General features: G+C 50.2%; 3 protein-coding genes across 5 annotated transcripts in view; 1 reads left to right on the top strand and 2 right to left on the bottom strand.

Moving 5' to 3' along the window:
* The window catches only part of Atad3a (ATPase family AAA domain containing 3A), a 20,255-nt gene extending 4,466 nt beyond the window's left edge, over window positions 1-15,789 (top strand). The window contains exons 3-16 of one of the 3 annotated variants that reach the window (XM_021199730.1): window positions 826-927; window positions 1,250-1,309; window positions 2,150-2,219; window positions 3,066-3,231; window positions 3,486-3,555; window positions 5,219-5,374; window positions 5,887-5,943; window positions 6,214-6,339; window positions 6,555-6,679; window positions 7,430-7,481; window positions 7,895-7,965; window positions 9,162-9,329; window positions 10,525-10,633; window positions 15,077-15,789. In XM_021199730.1, the coding sequence (XP_021055389.1) occupies window positions 826-927; window positions 1,250-1,309; window positions 2,150-2,219; window positions 3,066-3,231; window positions 3,486-3,555; window positions 5,219-5,374; window positions 5,887-5,943; window positions 6,214-6,339; window positions 6,555-6,679; window positions 7,430-7,481; window positions 7,895-7,965; window positions 9,162-9,329; window positions 10,525-10,633; window positions 15,077-15,241 (1,497 nt within the window). In that variant the 3' untranslated portion in view covers window positions 15,242-15,789. The other 2 variants (XM_029539506.1, XM_029539504.1) reach the window with 2 other exon arrangements.
* On the bottom strand, window positions 15,653-21,777 carry Tmem240 (transmembrane protein 240). The gene is made up of 4 exons (XM_021200132.2): window positions 21,441-21,777; window positions 21,063-21,169; window positions 16,774-16,982; window positions 15,653-16,700 (listed from the first exon to the last, which is right to left on the bottom strand). Exons 1-4 carry the CDS (start codon window positions 21,495-21,497, stop codon window positions 16,552-16,554), a joined length of 522 nt encoding a protein of 173 aa, XP_021055791.1. The 5' UTR covers window positions 21,498-21,777; the 3' UTR covers window positions 15,653-16,551.
* A 949-nt stretch (window positions 21,778-22,726) lies between these two features.
* Ssu72 (SSU72 homolog, RNA polymerase II CTD phosphatase) overlaps window positions 22,727-23,706 on the bottom strand; it is a 30,597-nt gene continuing 29,617 nt past the window's right edge. The window contains exon 5 of the mRNA XM_021200131.1: window positions 22,727-23,134. Coding sequence (XP_021055790.1) covers window positions 23,033-23,134 — 102 coding nt within the window. The 3' untranslated portion in view covers window positions 22,727-23,032. The remainder of the gene's footprint in view (window positions 23,135-23,706) is intronic.

Here is a 23,706-nt window from a genome sequence, read left to right as displayed (position 1 = left end):
TCTTTCTTTCTTTCTTTCTTTCTTTCTTTCTTTCTTTCTTTCTTGTGGTTGCTGGGATTTGAACTCCGGACCTTCGGAAGAGCAGCCGGGTGCTCTTACCCACTGAGCCATCTCACCAGCCCCTCTTTCTTTCTTTCTTTCTTTCTTTCTTTCTTTCTTTCTTTCTTTCTTTCTTTCTTTCTTTCTTTCTGACAGGGTTTCTCTGTCTAACCCTGACTATCCTGGTTTCACTCTGTAGACCATGCTAGCCTTGAATTCAGAGATCTGTCTGCTCTACCTCCAGAGTGCTGGGAATATACCTCATGCTCCATTGATACCCCTGGCTGAGAGTTTTTCTATGTATCCCAAGCTGGCCTCAAACTCTTGGCAGTCCTTCTGTCTCAGCCTCTTAAGTGCTAGGATTACAACTATGCACCACCATGCCTGATTTTTTTTTTTTTCTTTCTTTTTTTAAAAAATTTTTCTGTGCTCAGAAGAATCCTTGAAGCTGGAGGTGGTCATGCATGCCTTTAATCCCAGTACTTGGGAGACAGGCAGGTGGATCTCTTGAGTTCCAGGACATCCTGGTTACAGAGGATGTTCCAGGTCAGCCAGGGCTATACAGAAACCCTGTGTTGAAAAACAAACAACAAAACCCAAAAGAACACTTGATGCCAGGGTTTTCAGTGAACACAGAACAGGCTGCATTTTTAGTCCTTGTCTGTTGGACAACATAGTTGAGCTCCGGGTAGGAGGTGAATCCTATCCTGCTGTTTTGTAATCTGCAGCACAATGGAATGGCTGTCAAGGGTGTGAGTCTTACACGGGTTCTCCTGTATTCTGTAGGAATATGAAGCTGCCGTAGAGCAGCTGAAGAGTGAACAGATCCGTGTGCAAGCCGAGGAAAGAAGGAAAACCCTGAGTGAAGAGACACGACAGCACCAGGCTGTGAGTGCACAGGCGGGAGTGCGAGTGGGACGGTGGGGTGCCCCTCTGGGTCTTGAAGGCACTGACTAGCTGAGGGTTTACTAAGTGGTGGTTGTTGTACTGAGATCTGGACCACTATTGTAAAAACAAACAAAACACAATAACCCCGAACCCATGGACTCCTTGGTACAGAGCTGTGCTGTATCCGCATATTTGTAGGAGGTGGCAGCTCATCTGTCGCTTACCTCAGCAGCTACTCCAGGGTAGGTCCAGATCATGTTCTCTGATTCTTCTAGTGGCTTCTCCAGCCAGAGTGAGTCTTTACTTCTGTTTTTTTTCCTAGAGGGCCCAGTACCAGGATAAGCTAGCTCGACAGCGCTATGAGGACCAGCTGAAACAACAGGTAAGCAAGGAGTACCTCTGAGCAACATGCAGTGTCCTTGGACTGACATAGGAGACTATGCAACTAGGCTTTAGACAAGAATACAAGTGTTGTTGGTTCTGGGTGGATTTTCTCAGACACGACCCTGGCATGTTCATACACATGGCCTGTGTGCACAATGGATGTGCCCAGACATGCACCTAAAGGCAGAGATGTGCTGTACATGTACACATGTGTATAGACATATTTAAGTACATATATAAGCCCATGCACATAACTTCTTGTGATGCTCCCACAGTAGAAGTGGTTTTTGGGTGTTTTGTTTTGTTTTTAGTTATCCTTGAGGGTTCTTGCTAGGGCACTTGTCTAACTAGCAAGGTCAGTGAGTGATGGAGGACAGGGATCCTGGGCTGTCCAAAACCTAGATAGGCCTCCTTTGATCCATGCTGGCTCCCCGCTATAGGAGCTCAGCAGCCTCAGGCTTATGTTCCTGTTTTGTTTGCTGGAGCATTATAGCTGCTAATCTCAGTAGACAGAGATCAGAATTTTGTAAGAACCATACAGCAGAGCTACAGGCCCTGGGGGTTTAGGAACCATATTGGTGAGGTGCTATAAAGGCTGCTTCTGCCTCAGCAGGTGGGGCAGCTCTGAAGCCAGTCTCTTAATGTGTGCATGTCCCGGGTCTACATCAGATGTGTCTACATTGGAGTGTACCAGCTAGAGCCCCAAGAAAGTTGGGATTCCTCAGGTGGGCAGAAGCATTCCTGACTTAGAGCAGCTGCAACCTGTTGGCTTGGTTTTTGTTGTCTTTCTGATTCTCAAAAGCTTTAAATTTCTTTTAACTTTAATGTGACATCTCAGCAACTTCTGAATGAAGAGAATTTAAGGAAACAAGAGGAGTCTGTGCAGAAGCAGGAGGCCATACGGCGAGGTAGGAGATCTCCAAGAATGGGTGGCTTTGTTGGGCATCTTAGTCCTTAAGAAATGCCCCCACAGAGACTCACTGAGATCACAAATAAGGACTGCATTTACAGTATGTGCTTTGATACCAGACACAGTGGATACCTCGGTTTCACAGAGCTAACTCTGGCCCCTGAGTAGAAGGGTCTAGAACTAGTTGATTCTGATAGGAAAATTGCCCATGTTTAGCTCCTGTGGTAGGACTTCACTCATCACCAGGCCACCCTCCACTTTACACATATGCATCCCAGCAAGGAGAATGTCTCCTGTCTCCAGGAGTCTCTCAGGAAAGGTTTGAGGCAGTTTGTTGGTGTCACTGTGCAGTGACAGTTGACTCATTGGTTGGTGTTTGGTTCTTACTGCTGACAAATAGGTACACATTATTTCATCTCATGACCACTCTGGTACTCTGATAGATGTCAGTACAAATATGTTTCTGTCCTGATTATTCACATTTTTTGTTTTTTAAAATATGTCATCCAGCCGGGTAGTGGTGGTGCACACCTTTAATCTCAGCACTTGGGAGTTCAAGGCCAGCCTGGTCTACAGTGTGAGTTCCAGGACAGCTAGGGCTACACAGAGAAACCCTGTCTTGAACCCCCCCCCCCAAAAAAAAAAAAAAAAGTCATCTGAAAGGTGGTCCAGGCCATTTCAGGGGACTTCTAGAAGGGTTTGCTGTGAAGTATGGGTTGTTCACTGTGACACTGTGCTGTCTGGTCCAAGCAGTATCTAAGTCTATGTGTGCATGTCAGCAGTGTGGACAGAGGCAAGTTCAATGTTGGCTGAAGACCACTGTCTTTGCCTTTTTGTGGGACAGCCACTGTGGAGCACGAGATGGAGCTGCGGCATAAAAACGAAATGTTGCGGGTGGAAGCTGAAGCCCGAGCACGGGCCAAGGCTGATCGAGAGAATGCAGATATCATCCGGGAACAGATTCGACTTAAGGCTGCTGAGCACCGCCAGACCATCTTGGAGTCTATCAGGTAAGGATCAGCCAAAACTTAGCGTCTGCTGTCCATCTGCCTTGTGGTTCCTAGCTCAAGCTAGTGAGTCCCTGAAGGTCATGAAGGGCCTCTATCCTTCCTTATCCTACAGCTCTGGGTCTGCTCTTTAATACCCCCACCTTGGTAGACTTGTCTTTTGAGACTGACCTGAGAGACTTAAAGGACTTTATTAGTTTCTTTTTGACCTTGCCCAGTATCGCTTCTAGAAAGTAATGTGACTTTTCCCCATGCAGGACTGCTGGCACCTTGTTTGGTGAAGGATTCCGTGCCTTTGTGACAGACTGGGACAAAGTGACAGCTACGGTGTGTACTACCATTTATCCCTAGGGGTGACACTCGTGGGGTAGCTCTAGAGCACAGTCTCCAGGGACTTCTCTGTTACTTGCTGGCTGTGGAGATACCTGATATCTTGCAGATACACTCATCTCTGTTGTGCCAGCTCAGATTAGGAAAATGAGCTGTAATAACTGTCTTTAAGAACTATAGTGAGATAGAGTATTTGGACTTAGGGGCATTTCAGACAATTCAGTCTTATTTTAATCCGTTTTACATTGCTCTAACATGGTACCCAAAGCTGACTAATGTACAAAACAAGAAGGTTTATCAGTGCTGAATAGTGCCACCTAATGACTTCTAGGCCCCACTCTCTAACATTTTGTAAAATGCAGCATTGCATGAGACCAAGTACTTAAATAAATCTTAGAGGGACAAGTCACATCTAGTCATGGCAGTAGCAGCCTACCTCCAGGCACCAATGTAGGGAACGGCTAGAGTTCACTTTCCAGTGTCCGTAGGAGAAGGTAATGCTATAACATTTTTTTTTTTTAAGATTTATTTATTTATTTTATGTATGTGAGTACACTGCAACTGTACAGATGGTCGTGAGCCTTCATGTGGTTGCTGGGAATTGAATTTTTAGGACCTCTGCTTGCTCTGGTCAATCCCACTGGCTCCAGTTGGCCCCACTCACTCTGTCCCTGATTCCTCCTGCCCAAAGATTTATTTATTATACATAAGTACACTGTAGCTGACTTCAGACACATTAGAAGAGGGCATCAGATCTTATTCTGGGTGGTTGTGAGCCACCATGTAGTTGCTGGGATTTGAACTCAGGACCTTTGGAAGAGCAGTCAGTGCTCTTAACTGCTGAGCTACCTTGCCAGTCCAACATTTTTTTAAAAAATTATTTTATTTTATGTGCATTGGTGTGAAGGTCTCAGATTACTTAGAACTAAAATTATAAACAGTTGTCAGCGGCTGTGTGTGTTTTGGGAACTGAACTCAGGTCCTTGGGCAGAACGGACAGTGCTCTTAACCTCTGAGCCATCTCTCCAACCTTGGGATAACTCCTTTTTTTCTTTTTAAAGACTTATTTATTTTTATTTATATGAGTGCACTGTAGCTGTGTTCAGACACGCACCAGAAGAGGGCACCAGATCCATTACAGACCATGTGGTTGCTGAGAATTGAACTCAGGACCTCTGGATGAGCTGAGTATGGAACCTGAGCTCTTAGCATTGCTAGGCAAGAGTCCGGTAAACCAAAGCTAGCCTGGAAGATGCCCCTCCTTATGGAACTTCTTGACGTGCTAATACATTGACTTTTAAAGGGATTTGTGGTTTGTGGTTAGCCTTGTTTTCTTTAACTTTTTCATTGGTAAGAGAGCAGTGGAAGCCAAGACCCTTAGAGAGTCTCTAGCCCTGTACGGCAGCCACCTTCCATCTTGCTGCCTCTGCTTTCAAGGATTCGTGTTATAAGGCACAAAGAGAAGTGTTGTGGTGTGGAGTGCCAGTGATAAAGCTTTTGTTATCACCTGAGGTGTGCGAGTGCTTTGGTTGGCTGTGGTATAGGGTCAGGTATCCAACCAGGGTCCAGGATAGGTAACCATGGGTCCTTAGCTGTTTTGGGGGCATAGGATGAACTGTGGGGCAGAGATGCAATGTACTCTGCTGTTTTTCTGTCCCAGGTGGCTGGGTTGACATTATTAGCTGTTGGAGTCTATTCTGCCAAGAATGCTACTTCTGTTGCTGGTCGGTATATTGAGGCCCGATTGGGAAAGCCGTCCTTGGTGAGAGAGACCTCTCGAATCTCAGTGCTAGAGGCATTGAGGCATCCCATCCAGGTATGGCCACAGTAAGGGTTCGGGGGTCCACATCCTTGCCAGGTCTCTTCCCATATCACAAACAAGTGGTGTGCATTTTCTCTGGTTGATTTCCCTTTCATGCTGGCATGGGTATTTTCTCACAGCTATGTTATACCAATGAGGCCTGTTAATCAGTGTTATCTAATTACATGAGTGCCCCTGGGTTTGCTTTAGCTCTTCATAACTTGAGCTCAGATTCTGTCCTGCCATAGAAGGTGTGAGTGTAGTGTGGCATCTAGCTGCCTCCCTTAGGCTCAGCTGCTCTCTGCTCTCTCTGACAGGCGGTCTCTGGCTTTAGCTGGGTCTTTTCAGATATTCAGCACAGGTGGTTGGAAAGATAAAGATCTGTAGTAAAGAGCTGATCAGTCACCCAAGCCCCACAACAGCCACTGTCTTTTCAGCGTTGACACTGGGGTACTAGTCTTGGACTGTGTGGGGCAGTACTTCATGGTAGCTTGTGTCTTGCCAACTGTGGTGGTCTCCCCTACCAGGTCAGCAGGCGACTGGTCAGCAGACCCCAGGATGCATTGGAGGGCGTCATCCTCAGTGTAAGTTAATGTGGCATCTGTGACTTGGGAAGCCCTGTGGGTCCCAGGGAATGGACAGCAGAGTTGGGCTGTTGTGTATATGTGATCCTTGTGCTTGTGGCTTTGGGATCCTGAAATACATGTTACTGTCAACCAAACCTATGTTCAGATACCCATAGGCCAGTCCGTATCCACAAGGAATAGGCTGCACTAGAATACCTGTGGTCCTTCCACTCCCTAAGGCTGTAGGCTGGGAGACCAGGTTCCCCAAACCTCATCTTGCTCTGGCAGCCTAGCCTGGAGGCACGGGTCCGAGATATTGCCATCGCAACAAGAAATACCAAGAAGAACAAAAGCCTGTATAGGAACGTTCTGATGTATGGGCCCCCAGGGACTGGCAAGACACTATTTGCCAAGGTAAAAATTCCTGGCTGTGAAGGTGGGGCTGGGTTTGGCTGGGCATCTCACCCTCTGGCAGCTTTTTCACTGGTTCTCAGAGCACTGCAGTGCATTTAGGGGGCACTGGCTCTGATGGTGGGGAGTTGCCTATGCTAGACAGGGTTGGCTGGTGGAGCTGTAGGGTTGGGACTCTGAAGGGAACCTCTGCTCTGTCCCCACCCCTCTCTGCCCAGAAACTTGCACTGCATTCGGGCATGGACTACGCCATCATGACAGGAGGGGACGTGGCCCCAATGGGGCGGGAGGGTGTGACTGCCATGCACAAGGTCTTCGACTGGGCAAGCACCAGCCGACGAGGGTGAGCATATAACTCCATGTACATAGGTTTCTACTCCTAGGGACCCACCAGGTACCTAGCTAAGTCGCTGATGCCTCCTACTTTCCTGTCCTTGAAGTTGTGTGGGAGTACATGGGTACCCTCTTCTGAAGTCAGCTAGGGATGGGTGCTTATGCTAAAGGGTCCATTAGAGAAAATGTCATGCCAAGGGTGGGCAGAAGGCTTCCAGTACCAGGGTGCTGCCGGTCAGATGTAATGACTGCCAGGAGTGAAGAACTAACTCAAATGGGGAAAGGAATGGCCCTAGGCCTCCTCGACTGTTAGACCCTCTGAGAGTTGGCTGAGAATGTCATTCCAATGCATGCAGTATGTGTGGCTAGAGGTCCCTGGCATTGTTACAGTGCCTTGGTATGTCCTTTCCGTAGACTTTGCCATTTCACCCTAGAAAAATCACTTCTTTCTGATGAGGAACACAGGCATCTCAGCTCTGACCTAGGCTGACAGCCTTGTGTGAGACCTATGGGTAGAAGGAGCATATGTCATCAGACAGAGCTACAGTTGGGTTTTAGTGTCAGAGTCCTGGAGGCTTTGAGCTCTGTTCTTTACTGGGTTAGCATATTAAGAATCGCTGATAGGGCATGACCTGTGCTCTTGGTGTGGGGCAGCTTCTCTCAGTGATATGCACTGTACTTCCTGTTGCTTCTGGGACCTTACTGATGTTGGCTTGTGGCATTCAAGCCTCCTCTTGCCTGACTACTCTCTGGTTCACAGCCTCCTGCTCTTTGTGGATGAAGCAGATGCCTTCCTCAGGAAGCGAGCGACTGTGAGTGTTCTAGAACCCTGTCTAGCTTTGGGAGTTGGTCAGAGCTGGGTGCTCTAAGCCAGTCTAGCAAAGGACTGGCCGAGAGGTTGCTGTGGCCGAGGACACAGAAAGGCTGGGCCTTCAGGGTGTACAGGCTGAGGCTGCTGTTTAGTTGCTCTTCCCTCTAAGTTTGGGAAGTTTGTGATTGAACCAGAGTCTTGGAGATGCATAACAACATCCTCCTCACTAACCACACCTGCCCTCTACAGTGATTCCGAATCAGCAAGAATCCCAGGTTCGGCTATCAGATCAGGCTTGTGTTCCTGACCCCTGCCTTTCCCTCCCAGCAGTGTCTCCTGTGTACACTTTAACTTGGCCATGTACAAAACTGCTCCTCAGGCTGGAGAGTGATGCTGAATATTTTCTTTCTGTAGGAAAAGATAAGTGAAGACCTCAGGGCTACTCTGAATGCATTCTTACACAGGACAGGACAACATAGCAGTAAGTAAGTACAGCCTTGCCCCAGCTCCCTGAGCAGAGTATTTTTGGGCATTCTTTTTTTTTTTTTTGGTTTTTCAAGACAGGGTTTCTCTGTGTAGCCCTGGCTGTCCTGGAACTCACTTTGTAGACCAGGCTGACCTCAAACTCAGAAATTCGCCTGCCTCTGCCTCCCAAGTGCTGGGATTAAAGGCGTGTGCCACCACGCCCAGCTATTTTGGGGCATTCTTAATTCTTGGTCCTCACAAGGGAGCAAAGGTATAATTGACATGCCATCATGAGTTCATGAATTAATGCATAGTATGTGGGTGGGCAACCCTCTGGGCTCGTGTCTTCATGTTTCTACCTGGGAAAGGCTCTTAAAGGCCTATTTCAGAAAGGCAATATGAGACATGAGAAACTCTGCTAGGTTAGTCCCTGTCAACATGGCCACCCAGTTTGAACATCACCTCATGCCTTTTGATATCCAGCTGTCCATATGAAGCTGAACTAAGAGACTCCTGTTACTGACCATGTCTTAAGACTGCTTTCAGGGCATTAGCACCTAGGCCTGAGCCCAGAATGTGTTTGCTCTTTTTGGGAGCTGATCCCAAGTGTCATGTGTTGAAAGAATAGAACCTTGGTCTTCATTTTCGATCCTGGGACTGGGGTAGCATCTAGGCCTTGAAAGAGACCCCAGTAAGAGCTGTCTCCCAGGATTTTGTCCAGAAGCCACTGGCAGGGTTGGTGCCTATGGTTAGACAAGCTTCTCTCATCCAAGTCCCCTAATTCTATTCTTAACTTGTTCATCACTAGGGTAGGACCCAGCCTTTTAGTAAATATGTGGCCACTTTATCCATCACAAGCCCTCTGTGGTCATGGACTAGCACAGGGCCATTGAGGGCAACAACAGGGCCTGAGGATACCAGGCAACCTTGATCATGGTCGTACAAATGGTCTGGTGGGGTTGGGGTTTCTTGAGTTAAAAAGCTGTCAGGGATGACAGATACAGTGATTGAACACTTGCCCAACATTCTTTAATCTCTGGATTCAAACCCCCAAACAAACAAAAAAAATGAACAAAAAACGTGGAAGGGAAGGGAGCAAGGAAGAAAGGGAGCACTGCCAAGTTACATCTGTCCATCAGGTTTATCTGAGGAGGCATAAGAGGCCCTTCTGTGCCTGAGTGGTTCGTGATTGGACAAATGCACTTTGTGGCTGCAGGTTCATGCTGGTCCTGGCCAGTAACCAGCCTGAGCAGTTTGATTGGGCTATCAATGACCGCATTGACGAGATGGTCTGCTTTGCCCTGCCACAGCGGGAGGAGCGAGAGCGCCTGGTGAGAATGTATTTTGACAAGTATGTCCTTAAGCCGGCCACAGAAGGAAAGCAGTAAGTGTCCAGCCCTGCGGGGTTCCCCTTACTGACCTGGAACCTGTCTGAGCGCTTCATTTCCCTGGGGTTTAGGCCATCTGTGGGGTTACATTCTGTACATGTGCCCTGGCAAATGTGGCTCTGTTATGGGGACCCTGAGCCCTTCCTCTCACTGCTCTTTACGGGAGGACAGCTGCAAGCCTGCCCCAACAGCCCGTTCTCACGTTGTAAGTGCCTGAGTCACCGCAGCCTGGGTATCAAGAGGATGTGGCACCCTCCACCTGGCACCCCCCACATCTGCTCTGTGCCTATTGTACCAGGTTAGGAGGTTGCAGTCCCCACCCTCAGCTACTGTGACATGGCTTTCTCCTGTATACTTGCATACCTGCCCTGCCACTCCTCAGAGCTGCTCTGCAGCTGTGTGGGGACAGGGAGAAGCCACGCTCTGATGAGGAGGCCTTGGTACAGGCTCTCACTGCTGTGTCTAGTTCATGTCCCGTGTCTCCCATCAGCAGAGGCTGCTCTGCTTTTGGCCGTCTCCTGGGGCCCAGGCTCCATGGCATTCAGACGCCACGTCCTGACCTGAATCCCTCCTGCTGCCTGTTGCCTTTTACTGTTCTGGAGGAAACATGGCCTGGCCCTGCTGTTTCCTATGGGCCATCCTCCACCCCTGCTGATCAAGTCCCCTGCCTCCTGCTAGCCTCTTATCCCCAGCCTCGGCTTAGGCATGCAACCTCTATTCATATTTCATGTATTTCTGTGGCTTTTGGTCAAGATGTTAATGCTGAAAATTTGGATTGCAGGTCCTTTTACTTATTGTTCTATTCCTTACCTAGAAATCTACCTGCTCTGTTAGAATTTCATTGGCTGAGCATTTAACTATACCTGCTCTTTGGGTGCTAAATATATAGTTGTAGGCTGGGTCTAGTAAGGAGGAGTGAAGGCAGATTGGGAGAGTATCGTTCCATCTGCCAACCCTTCCTGGCTCCAACCTGGCATCTCCTGCAGGTCAGGAAGGAAGGCCGAGGAAATCTGGCAGAGTTTACCTCATCCAACTTTGGCTGTACAAAAAAGCCCACTCACTAGTGGTGTCCAGTTCAGGTGGAAGCGTCTGATAAGAGTGTGATCGTGGGCAGCCCTGCTCACCAATCCCCCCAGCTCCCTTTGTGTGGAGCCATGGAAGCCCAGACCCACTTAGGAACTTTTCCTCCAGACGCTTGAAGGTGGCCCAGTTTGACTACGGAAAGAAGTGCTCAGAGGTTGCCCAGCTGACGGAGGGCATGTCAGGCCGGGAGATTGCTCAGCTTGCTGTGGCGTGGCAGGTGAGTTAAGATCCTGGAATTTAACCCACTCTGAATATCCTAATCCTGTAGTGAGTCTTCTGTTGGAGGTTGTTCTAAGCATGGATAGACATGTGACCCTTGGTTCTACGAAGGGCTAATGAGTCACTCATGGGAGGATGGGATGATATTATCACTAGCTCAGCTTGTTCTGGCCCAAATCTGGAGCACTGTCACAGTCTTAGGGGGTGACAGGTACTACAGAAGATGTGCAAGTCTCTGGGGAAGTCTAGAGGGCTGCTTCTTGGAGTTATCTGTTAGACAGTTGCAGATGAATTCAGATCAACAAATGTGTGCTTCGTGCATGTGTACTCGGGTATCTGGATTTTTAGCACACGTTTATGTTAAAGATGAGCAAGGTGGCAGGAATGTTCCTTCTGAAACTAGACAAGGGTGTTCAAGGCATAGGCTACAGTGGCCTCTTGTCATTCCCTAAAATCATGTTTTGTTTTGTTTTGTTTTTTTCTTTGAAGCTGCCTAGCAACAGCTCCATGGTCTTGTGGCAGGGAACTCCTACAGCAGGGACAGGGCAATTTAGGAATTTCAGCCTTTGGTGTTGTCAAGAAAACTCATGTTGATGGGATAGAGAGTGCTATGGCCATCTCAAACTTTGTGCCAACTTTCCCATGTCCCTGTAGCCAACTTTCTGTTACCAAATAGCCACTTAAACTTGGCAGTGCTTTTCAAGGTGTGCATGGGACAGTCCTATTTAGGTTTGGATTTTGTGGCCACGAGGTACATTAGGGACATATAAGCTAGTTTAGCTGCTACAACATACATCTCAGATGCAGGACCCTGTTGTGGTCAAGGGCTCTGATCTGTCCTTGCTCAGGGTCTGTTCCCACAACTAATGGTGGAGAACAGGGAGATGAGCACAGTACATGTGGCTTGCTTATAAATCAAGGAGTCATTTTTCCACATTTCTGGAGGCTGAAGTACAAAAGTTACTGCCAATATGGTCAGACCTTGAAGAAGGCTCTTTTCTGGCTAATAGAGGTCAAGGTTTTGCTGGGTCCTCATATGGTAGACAGCATCTGTGAGCTTTTTTGTCTTGTGCATGAATTCCAAGGAACCAGGGACTCTTTCTGTGCCCTCATTTCAAGGAAATTACTTCCTCTGAAGGATGATCTCTAAATATATACCTATGAGAATGTCAGACCTTTGTCATGTTAAATATTATGGGGCAATATACTGAGCTCATCTCGGCAGGTTACCTGGCTCACAAAGCTGTCACCCAGATAGCTCATCTCTGTCAGAGAGTAGAAAACAGATCAAGAAAGGCTTTAAAAGGAAGAGCTGGGCATGCTCCCTGAGAGTTCTTGCAGGTGGTCAGCGTGACTAAGGCAGGTTCATCTAGGCTGTTCTCTGGAGAGGAACAGGTGATACAGGGGGACTGCCCAAGGTGCTGCCTAGGTCCTGCAAGCCATGGAATAATACAGACCTGGCTGCTGCTGCTGTTTTTACCCCCATAGGTAGGACTCCTGAATACTTGCACATCACACAGATACTTCCTTGTTCTACAGCCTCTATCCTCCATGCATCAGGATAACACAAGTTCCCGTCTTTGCAATCATCCCTTCTAGGGATTGGCTGTGCACATACACACACACACATACACACATACACACACACACACACACACACACACACACACACTACCCCCCTTAAACACAGAATACTGTCTTAACCACCTTGTTTTTGTTCTTTGAGACAAAGTCCCCCCTGGGTAGTTTTGGGTATCCTAGAACTCTATAGAACAGGCTAGCCTTAAAGGTGTGCATCACTATATCTGTTTTGTTTTGTTTCACATGGGGTATCTTTGTTTGTATATATGTTCACATACCATTTGAGAGTCTGGTGCCTGCAGAAGAAAGGATGCCAGAGGCCCTGGATTGGAGTTACAGATGAGGTTGGGGGACTTGACCCTGGGTCCTTCGGAAGAGCACCCAGTGCTCTTCACATTGCCCTCTTTCAGCCTTGAAGTTGTGGAGTTTTAGTTTTTCAATCGTAGGGGCTCTTCTCCATACATAATGTTGATATTAACCTCTTACCAGATATGTGATTTACAAATATTTTCTTCTATTGGATAGACTGTCTTTTTATTCTGTTGGTAATATTCTTTTTTGGTTGTTGTCATGGAACTTGCTGTGTCGACCTGGCCAGCTACAAATTCATAAGAGAACTTTTACATTTTGAAGGAGTCTGGTTTATCTATTTTTTTTTTTCTTTTTGATGTCTATCATGTCATTTAATAAACCATTACCAAGCAGGACATGATGGCACACACCTGTGATCCCAGTACTTTGGAAACTGAGCCAAGAGGATTGCAAGATCAAAATCAGCCTGGGCAACATAATGAAATCCTATCTTAACATTTAAAATTGAAGTCAAAGCTGGGGATGTAGTGGTGAGAGGAGTGTCTGCCTATGTGCATTCCTGGGCTTAATCCCCCATATCACAAAAATGGTATACCCTTGGGGAATGTGTGTTTTTGTTTGTTGAGACATGGTCTCACTCTGTAGCCCACCCAAACTAGCCTTGAATTCTCTTAAAATTCTCCTGCCTCGGTCTCTCAAGTATTGAGATTACAGATGTGTTCCACCAGGCTGGGCTTGGGCTGTTGTTGTTGTTGTTGTTGTTTATTTAAGACAAGTCTCACTGACTGGGCTGGCCTGCAGCTCTCAGTACTTATGCATCAGGTTCTGATTGAGGATTTTGCAACCCTGCTCATCAGAACTGCTGGTCTATCAGTTTCAATGCTGTCTTCATCTGGTTTGATGTCAAGGGGGTGGTGATAGTGTGGAGGATAACAGCTAGTGTTTCTCTCCCTTCCCTTTCCCTTCATTGTTGAGGGTTTAAGGAAGGTCTATTTCTTGGAATATTTTAAGATTTTTTTCTTTTAGTATGTGTATGTGTAATATATTATATGTATTTTATGTGTGTGGATGAGTGCCTGCATATGTTTATGTGCACTATATGCATGCCTGGTGTCTACGAAGGATAGATGAAGACATGAGGCTAGGAATGGTGGCACACACCATTAGATCCAGCAGGGGCAGAAGCAGGCAGATCTGTATGAGTGCTGGGAACCGAACCTGGGTCTTGCAAGAGCAGTAAGTGCTGTAACTACTGAGCTCCTGTTTTAGATTTACAGAATAGTTGCAAGATAGAGCAGAGATGCTCATCACTGGCAGGTTGTGAGTGATGCTGTTTCATAGCATTGTTTACCTCCACCTTGGCTTGCTTGTAACCCAGGGTCCAGCCTAGGATACCCACAGCATGAACCCTGATGTCTGTCTGTTGTGTTCCACCTGACTTGAGTTCCTGGCTAGCTGGTGGGTGAGCTCTAGTCTGCTAGGCCTTTGGCAAGGTGTAGCCACTTAGAGAGAGCTGCCACCCTGCCCATCCAGCCAGGGCTCCAGTGTAGCTGCCTACCTTGCTTTTGGCCTTGGGTGAGCCCAAGCTGGGAGAGAGTATCCGTGACTTCCAAACAACTCTCAAAGTTGGTGGTCTGGCTGTAGGGTCAAAACTTCTTCCACAGTGAATCATAGTAAGATAGTGGACCCTAGGTCCATCTGTTCCTGTTTATCCTGCTTGTCCAGATGAGACAGAATACCATATGGTCATCTCCTCCCAGGTGACAGTGTCTTGGCAGAATTGTTATATATGACTCTGCAATCCTGTTCCTTTACAGTGTGTCCTAGTGCCCTGGGTGGAAAATCCTCTGCCCGGAGTGTTCCCCTCATTGCATTCAGCTTTCTCCATACCTTGTGCTGATGCCTTTTGGGACATGCTCTGCTTCAAGCAGAAAACCAGCAGGAGTGTGGTCTCAGCCACCTGTGAGCCCTGGTCCCTTTATAGTATCTAAAAGGTACAACTTGACCAGTTCAAACTCCTGCTGGCTGGTCCTGGAGTGCCATCCTCAGGGAGGATAAAGAAGTGAGAGTGACCATTGTCATCCAGAGGGAACAGACATGAAAAGGAACAGCCTACCCAAAGAGGACCACTTGGTTCTGATTGGAGAAACCTCACACTAACGCCCTGCACCCCGAGGAGAGGGGCCTGCCAGCAGCAGCCGCTGTTCAGGAGGGCCTGTAAAGTATACAACTGCAGAATCTGGCCTCTGTGACCTGGGGTATGCCTGAGCTAGGAAGTGGAGCCAGAATAATTGAGGGGCTTCTGGGGGCTCTGCATTGTGTCCTGCTCAGGGGGAGTTACCTTATGTGTACAGAGGGGAAACACCTCTGTTCAGGCTTTCTATTTTAGAAACTTATTGAGAAATTTAACAGCAGTAGCACTGGGCTATGGGCCCACTATTACGCTCATGTTTGCCCACTGTGCTAGTGTCTAAGGTGGGTCTAGATTGAGGACTTGGACTCCCTGTATAAGCAACTAGCCTCTCCTCTGCACCCTCTTTTCTACCAGGCCATGGCATATTCATCTGAGGATGGCGTCCTCACGGAGGCTATGATGGATGCCCGTGTGCAGGATGCTGTTCAGCAGCACCAGCAGAAGATGCAGTGGCTTAAAGTAGAGAGACCCGATTCCCAGACCAGCAAGCCACCACATACTTCACTCCTCAGCTGCTGAGCTAGGCCTGGACACCTTGTACACCTGACTGGGCACAGCCAGTCTCTATGACCATACTTATTGTTCCCTCCTTTCCTGTCTTTGACCTCTGTAAAAGGTCAGTATTGCTCCAAATGCCTCTGCGTAGTTGTGGGATACTGGAGGTGTCAGCTTCTCTGCCTCCCACACCTCCTCGTCTCTGTCTCTGAGTGCTGGCAGAGGGAGGCATACTACCTTCCTTTACCTCAGTACACTGGTGAGACATGTCTACAAGCCCAGAGCAGAGCAGAGAATGTGCAGAGTGCCCTACCACAAGCCAGTGGCTATGCCAGCAGGACTGGGGCCTACAGGGACCAGGCTAAAGGCACAGGGGGCCCTCAGCTTCCTGGACATTATTCCTACCATATACACATCTGTGCCAAGAATTGGCCCAGTCCTTACTTGGTAGAGTGGATCGATCTGGTGCTAGACAGCCCTTGGCCCATGGCATCCAAGAGTCAGAACTACCGCCTTCCCCTTGACTGGATCTGGGCCTTTTAAATCCAGAATCTAATAAAACTGTGACTGATTTGGTGATGGCATCCAAGAGTCAGAACTACCGCCTTCCCCTTGACTGGATCTGGGCCTTTTAAATCCAGAATCTAATAAAACTGTGACTGATTTGGTGATTTTCCTTGTTGGCTGAGGGGGGGGCGGGTCTAGATGAAGGGGCCTCAATAGCCCCTGGGGGGTTAGAGATGACGGAAGAAGCACAGGCTGGAGCTTTCTGGAGAATTTACTGGCCAGGCAGGGTGGACTTCACAGTGAGGGCTGGGACACCTGGGGCCACCACATCCTTATTGCTGCTAGGGGCCCGCCCCTCCAGTCCCACCCTCCAGTCGCACACGCCCCATGCACATGCTCCCGTGTGCAGATGGGCGAAGGCCCTGACACATCCCTCCCCTCCAGACGGACGGATGGACAACAGGTGTTCAAGAAACGGTGCTTTCACTGAGATGTGGCCTTAGGCTAGTGTGGACCAGGCCAAGCCTCTCCCCATTATGGACCCACCACCCCTGGCCCCAGCACCTCTGAGAGCCTGCCTTTGTGTCCTGCTCACTGTGGAGACCAGGCTGCTGTCCCTGAAGCCCAGAGGCCAGCCCCACCCCAGCCCCCACCCAACCCCCTTTATAAAAAGAAGAGACAGCACCTTCCACTGGATTTGCCTGCTGGCCACAGCCCAGCTGGCCACAGCCCAGCATACCCTGGGCCTGAGGCCGCAGTCCCGTCTTGCCAGCTGGGCGTCCACGAGGTCCCTTTACATGTGCACAGCAGCCCCGAGTCCTGGGCACTCACAGGTGCCGTGGGCTGGGGTGGCCGTTGTGGTAGAGCTTCTGTTTCACGTGCACCATGTTCCCTGTAGGCTCCTCGAAGGGCCTGTGTGGCCGCCGGCCCAGCTCCCGCAGGCTGCACAGCTTGGGCAGCCAGGTCCACGAGCCATCTGCAGGGGGACAGGGCAGTCAGGTGGCCGGGCTGGGCCAGAAGTGGTGCCCGCAGCAGCGCGAGGCACTCACCATAGCGCCGACCAGCCCTCCAGGCGCGTACAGCACAGTGCAGGACACCATCCATCCACACCAGGAACCAGCTGATGCAGAAGCCCAGCAGCAGGCCCAGCATAAGGTCGATCTCCTGCTTGGTCACATTGTCTGTCACAAAGTAGTTCTCAGAGGCGTCCACCACCGACTGGTCCCCGTCGTATGGGATCACGTAGTGGATGTGGTGCCTGGGGGCGGCAGGGTGGGCTGGCACCTCTCCTGCCAACCCTGGCCCAGCCTTCCCCAGGTCCGTGCTGGGCCGGCTAGGGGACCCAAAGTGGATGGCTTGATTCCTATGGGCCACCCTGGGAAGTTCTCTGAAGCAATCCCTGGGTGCTGAGTTGGGAGGGGAAACAGCACCCCCAGGCCCAGATCAGGTCACCTGGCAGAACTGCAGGGAAAGGTGGAGACAGTAGCCCTGGAGATCAGGTTCAAGGAGGGTAGGAATGGCTGGGACGAATGTCCACCCAATACCCCATCCTTCCAACGGTACCTGTAGCAGGTTTCATATTCACCTACTGGCTCTGAGAGGCTGACAAGGTCTTAGCACAGCCAAATGACCAAGCCCCCCCAGGCATGCTCATTGACCTCTACACAATACTCTCAGGAGGCCAGGTACGACCAGTGATTGTTCTTGTTCCCCTGCCACAGTCACTGCCTTGGGCCTCTAGCTTTCAATATCTACCTTGTGCCCATTCTGCTGGAGGTTTGAGGGATCTTTCTTCTCCCTACATTCATGTCCCCCACAGATCACATGTCTATCATACACTTACTGTTCTTATAATGGGCTGTTTCCAGCTATTAAAGTCCAAGCTAGACAGGTTTCAGAGCCCTCTCTTAGGTGTAAGCACCTACTATGGCCCTGAGCCCTCTCTTAGGTGTAAGACCTACTATGGCCCTGATCTCTGTGCCCCTTTGCTTCCCTGTCCTAGCTGGCATCTTGGAACTGCCCATTGCTTTCATGCCCTGGATCACCTCTGCTTACACTAGAGTTCCCGCTGGCTGCTCATCCCCCTTTCAGAACTGTTTGAACTGCACTTCCAGAAAGCCCTTCTATCCTGTTCCAGGAGGAGTGAGCCACCTGATGGTCCACCCCACAAAGCCAGCAGTCTGGATGTCGGGATCCACTGGTCTGGATACGAAGGGTGCCGTGGGACCACATGCTTTGCATCTCTCATCGTCCTGACAGTTGCAGGGGCTGACTGGGCTTCTGCTGAGCCTGCCTTTCTTGGCCCACCCACTTTCAGAGCCACTAGTGGGTGGGCCTTTCCACTGCCCACCATGTCTGCTAAGAGCTCCAGCTGCCTGTGAATCTCCACGTGGGATCTACAGACACCTCAAATGTATGCTGAAAATAGCTTCTCGCTTCCTAAACTTGCACCCCTTCCTCCTCTCAGTGAGAGGCTGTGTCTCTGTGTCTGCCTGTAGCAGACCTTCAGTCATTCCCCAGTTAAAAACTCTTGCTCTCTCTCTGGACCCAATAAGAGACACATGGATGCTTTTTCACAGTGGGGTTGGTATTTTTAAACCTGAACCCAGGTGAGCAGGGATAGGGAGGAGCCGCAGTGAGACTCCTCAGATCCCCTTCTGATCTTCTTGGGAATGCCTGGGGGCTAACTCTGTGGTCTACAGTTTGGCCAATCCCAGTGGGCAAAGCTTAGGCTGCCAGCTTTCAGTTGGTCACTGGAGCTACCATGACTGACACCTAGCAGCCATCACTTGCTCATAAGCAGCCACTGTCATTGTTATGAATGGATGCTATTGATCCTGGCACAGAAAGTATTGCTGACCAGGCCCTGGGGGAGGTAGTGTTTCCACACCATCAGGGACTGTCACAGGCACTGGTGGGACTAGGTCAACCTGGGACCCATGTCCTTCCTCTGGATTGTCCCCCAACAGAGCTGTTCCAGGAAACAGAAAGATGCTAGAAGGACCCTAGGTAGCCTATGAGTAGGGCAGTGTGAGGCCCAGCCACCCTATGGCCTAAAGAATCCAGGGGTTAAAGGCCCTGTGCCCTTACTTGGGCATCTACAATGCTTCCTCCCCTGGCCTGGCTCCTCCTAATTCTATACCATGCTCCTGAGGGCAGGGGCTCAGGTCTTCTGAGTAAAAGCAAGATGTGTTGTGTACAAAATGAATGCCTTTGACGTGTTCTACCTTCATGACACATGCTGCCATGTGTCCACTTGAGATCCAATGTGTATACACCTTGTCCGCATGCACAGGACATAGCATGTATACTGTGGACATGGGCCCCACAAGCCCCACACCCATGCACTGTGCACACTTTGGGTATGAGTATGGTGCGTTACACATAGATGCACATTCACTCAGCTTTGATCCAGCCACCCTTTCTGTGGGATGCTGTAATGTGCACGGATCTGTTTGTACACACAAAGGCTGCCTGCTGTTGTTGTGCTCTGTTCAGAACATTAGTTTACATACATGTCTTCTATCTAAAATTCTGCAAATATCCATGTACAGGCAGACACGTGTGTACAGTTATTTTACAAAGTGTGTACACATAGGCAAACTGTCAACACCACATGTGCACATGGTATGTGTACAGATACCCCATTTGCAAATTAATCTGCAGTCACTGCACCTGAGATGTTCTGACATTCTCCCTGAGCACACTGAACTGTATATTGTTTTATATACATGTACTTTGCATACACATATATGTAATCAATATACAAAAGTGCTTTGTACAATGAATTTACATACCATGTATGTAGAGTTTTGTACAAAGCACATACATGTAGAGAGACACACGCAGAAACACTGTCTACATGATGTGGCTCTCCACATTTTTGCACACACAAGCCTTACTTCAGGTTCCACTCTACAGGTGTCTGTTTACATGGGTCCACAAGTACTTGGGATGCTACATGAGATACACATATATAGACTGTGTAAATATACTCTAAGAACACACCCTCTGTGCTCTGGTGAACATTCAGTGTGCTATCATGAACAGTGCTGCATCAACCACCGCCTTACAATAGTCCTGTATGTAGCATCTATTTCCAATGTTCATGGGCCCAGTGGCTGGGTCCAGGATGCACACACTATCTTGGAAAGGCTTCAGAACTCACTTACAGATGTGGCCTGGGAACAGAAGCGCTAACCTCATGTCTTTTTCTGAGCCCTCTGATGTATCAGATAGACAGATGGTGTGCACCAAGCTGGAGCACAGGGCTCTCTAGGAATGTGTAACCACACAGCAAATTTTCCTACCATGTCCAATGCACGTGAGGGTCCTATACATCCACCTTCTACTTGCCGTAACACCCATAATCTGCAACACACTTGCCTGTACCCATAGCCATATATGCACTTAGGAGATATGCAACTGTCATGACATACCCTATACCCCTGTGTGAAAGAACACTTCTGGAGCCGAAACATAGGGAGGAGTAAGGAACTGAGGTTCTGGGATCCTAGCCCTATTCTTTCCTAGTTGTGTAACCTTGGAAAAGTCTACTCTATTAAGCCTCCATCCACTTCCTCCTAGTCTGAGCAGTAGGGACAACGGCTATCACATGAGGGCATCTCTGGAATGAGTGCATGCGGATGTTCGAGTGCGCTGTGTACGCACATGTATATGCACAGACAGTACACACATGCGCGGCTCATGAGAAGATGTTTATTTCATACATGGACATACAAACATGCAAGGCCAGAAGACTTCATCACTACACATGCACAGAAGGGGAGGTCCCTGAAGGGTGTGGTGGGTCTCATTGTGACCTTGAGCAAACCCCAGCCTACTTCAGCTCCTCCTCTGCACGATAATCAGTTGTGGCAGGAGTTCCTCAAGGTAGGCCCTTCCTATCTTGACCTCCTGCTCTTGCCTACCAGTAGGCCCAGGAGGAAGACTTGGGTCGTGGGCAAGACTACTGTCCCAGGCTTAACCAGCTTTCTGGCTTCCACTGTGGACACTACTCAAGGATGCAGCTCTCAGGCCTCCGGGCCCTGGACCAGGAGGCTCCTTGGCCCATAATGCCACCACCAGGCAGCCTTTTCTCTAAAGGAACTGGAGGAAGGAGTTCCTAACAGACTCAGTCATGCTTCCTTTCCCAGGGAGCAGCTGGCTGACCTAGGGTTCCCGTCAGCCACCCCTCCCCCAGCACCTGGCGGGCAGAAGCGGCCCCCATCATTCAGCCAGGCTCTGCGGCCCAGCCTGCTCCGGGCTCACCGGCCAAGTGGGGCCCGCTGCACAAGTGTGATCACGCGTGTAGTGCCTAGAGCCGGGGCGCACTCACCGGCCACAGTTGCAGTGGCAGACGCGGTCCTCGCCCCGCAGGTGCGGGAGGATGTAGTTATGGAATCGGTCCAGCAGCGCGTTCATGTCCATCAAGCACGCGATGGCCTGGAAGAGCCCATGACCGGTCAGGGCGAGGAGTGGGCCGGGCCGAAAGGGGTGCCAAGGGGGAGTACTGGTCTACAGGGGTAGGTGGGTGGGTGGGGAAACGCAGGGCAACCAGGGCGAGGGCAGCACAAGATAGCAGCGAGGGTATCGCAGGGCAAGCCGCGGAGGGCAGCGCAGGCCGCACGGGCCGGTAAACAAGGAAGCGAGGTGGGGTAGGCGCGCGGGCGGGCGGCAGAAGCAGGGGGCGCGCGCGGGAAGCCCCTCCGCTCACCATCACGATCGACGCCCCCAGAATCATGAAGATCATGGTGTTCGCACTCATGGACATCGGGCGGGGCCGGGCCGGGCCGGAGCGCCGCCCCCCGGCCCCGGTGCCCCTCCCGGCCCCGGCCCGATGCTTAGCCCGCGCCGCCTCCGCAGAGGTCAGCGCTCGCGCGCCGGGCCGCCGCGGACCCCGGGGGCAGGCGCGGGCACAGGCAGCAGAGATGTGGGGGCTGATGTGGGGTCGCTCGCCTGTCGCCCGTTGCTGGCAGCCCTCCGCTCCGCCCTCCAGTGCTCCCTGCGCCCGGCTCCCTGCGGTCTGCGCGGCGGCCCCCTCCCTCCTCCCTCTTCCCTCCTCCAGGCTTCTCCCTCCCTCCTTTTCTTCTTCACTATCTCCTCCCTCCTCCTCCTGCCTCCGCCTCCGGGGAGGGACTTCGCCGCCCCGCGCCTGCATCCAGGGGCGAGGTTCTCCACTCCTATCCCTGTGACGCAGGCCGAGACCCCTCCCCTCCGGCCTTGGCTCCACATTCTGCCCCATCTCATCAGTCTTGGCTCTGGTCTCCCTGCCCAGTGCCGCGCTGGACTGGGCCTTGGCCTGGACCAGGTGGTCGTTTCTGCTCTACTTCTCCAAGTAAGGCCCCTCCTCCTGGTTCTCCCGGTTCCAAAGAGGGACAGGAAGTGTCAGCACCCGCCTCCTCCAGCAAGAAAGTGCCATCAGAGGAGGGGCCTGGAAAGTCAGAGGAGCCAGGGACTATGACTACATGACCAGAGGTAGGAGGGAAAGAGGGTAGGCGACATGGATACAGAACGGGCCAAGTATGCCATAAAGATTGTGGCAGTTGTGGGAAAGACGAGCCGACTTCTGAGAAGGAAGGGGTGCTGAACAGTTGCCTGAAGCCAGCAGCTCAGCATCTACGATCCTCTTGTGGCTGCCTGTCATGCTGGGATTGAGTCCCAAGGCCTTATGCTGGCCACAGAGCTGACAACATAAGAACCAACCCTGCCCTGTGTTGGAAAGCGGAAAGAGGACAGCTGACCTCCAGCTCCCCAAGTCCAGACCCCACTGTATCTGGAGATTCCAACAGAAGTTCAGTTGTATCAGATCACACAGGCCCTGAGCTGTTAAGGCACCAGGGTACCAGCCCTACTTCTCAGGAGGGTGCTCTCAGGTGTATCACAGGGCTGGACGCAAGGGCCCTGAGTAGTCTTTTCCTCTGCAGGGAGTCAGGCCAGGAATTCAGGACAAATCAAAGACTTCTAGCAGCACCTATTTTGTGGCAATTCCAGGGTTTTTTCCCCCTTAATAAGACAGCCTGTTGCTTTATTTAGTTTTCTGTACAATCCAGCAGCGGAGAGAAAAGGGGTAGGTGGGCCAACAACAGACACTTGCTGTAGGCTGTAGAGTAAACCATCTTTATTTCTTTTGGTTAAAAACAATGGATTTGAATCTGGCATTTCTGTGTATGTCTCATTCCATATGTACAGTACATTGATGATGTACACCTAGCAGTATAAACAAATACCAGAAGGGAAAACACACTGAAAAAGTGGCTTCAACAAAGGTGGCTGTGCAGGGCAGGCCATGCACCAAGTACAGGTGGCTCAGTAGAAGCAGACAGTATGCAGAAAGGCCCGGCCACTCTTCTCCTCGAACTCCTGCAACAGCTCGTCAATTTCATTCTCCATATCCTCAGTGTGCTGGATCTGGGAAAAGCACAGCCTTGAGTGAAACCTGGCATTGTGACACGCCTTCCCCGACCCTGACCTCCACTGCTTCTTTACTCCTGCAGGGAACCAGGCTTCAGGATAGCTTCTTCAGGGCCGTCCTAACGGCCTGTTCCTACGAGACATATACAACATACCACAGGAGTACCCCATACTGGGAGTGGGACAGCTAGATTCAAAGGGAGGACTGGACCTCAAGGCTGGAACTCAGGTTCTGTTCTCAGGCATCATAGATACATGAAAGCCTCACCAACCAGTGCTATCCCAGCTTTGCACTGAGTGCTGTGAGGCCCATGAAGACACAGGCATTTCCCTAGAATTGTCCAGTGTAGACGCTGACTATGCTTTGTGCACTGCAGCGTGTTAACATCACATCTGGCCTCTGCCCTCCAAACACCAATAACTTCTCCTGTTTGTGAAAACTTAAAAGGTGACCAGGCAGCCAGGCCTGGTGGCACAGGCCTTTAATCCCAGCACTCGAGAGGCAGAGGCAGGCGGATTTCTGAGTTCGAGGCCAGCCTGGTCTACAGAGTGAGTTCCAGGACAGCCAG

Source organism: Mus pahari, chromosome 6 (genome assembly GCF_900095145.1).
Source record: "Mus pahari chromosome 6, PAHARI_EIJ_v1.1, whole genome shotgun sequence".
NCBI classification, from domain to species: Eukaryota; Metazoa; Chordata; class Mammalia; order Rodentia; family Muridae; genus Mus; species Mus pahari.
The sequence above is the reverse complement of the archived record's forward strand: the minus strand, read 5'-3'. Positions and strand labels throughout refer to the sequence as shown.

Bases quoted from the DNA above. Each gene is read 5' to 3' on its own strand.
- Tmem240 (XM_021200132.2), bottom strand. From the start codon at position 21,497: ATGTCCATGAGTGCGAACACCATGATCTTCATGATTCTGGGGGCGTCG. The intron at 21,170-21,440 runs GTGAGCGGAGGG...GGGCTCTTCCAG, and splicing joins TGGGGGCGTCGATCGTGATG to GCCATCGCGTGCTTGATGGA. The intron at 16,701-16,773 runs GTGAGTGCCTCG...GTCCCCCTGCAG, and splicing joins GAGGGCTGGTCGGCGCTATG to ATGGCTCGTGGACCTGGCTG.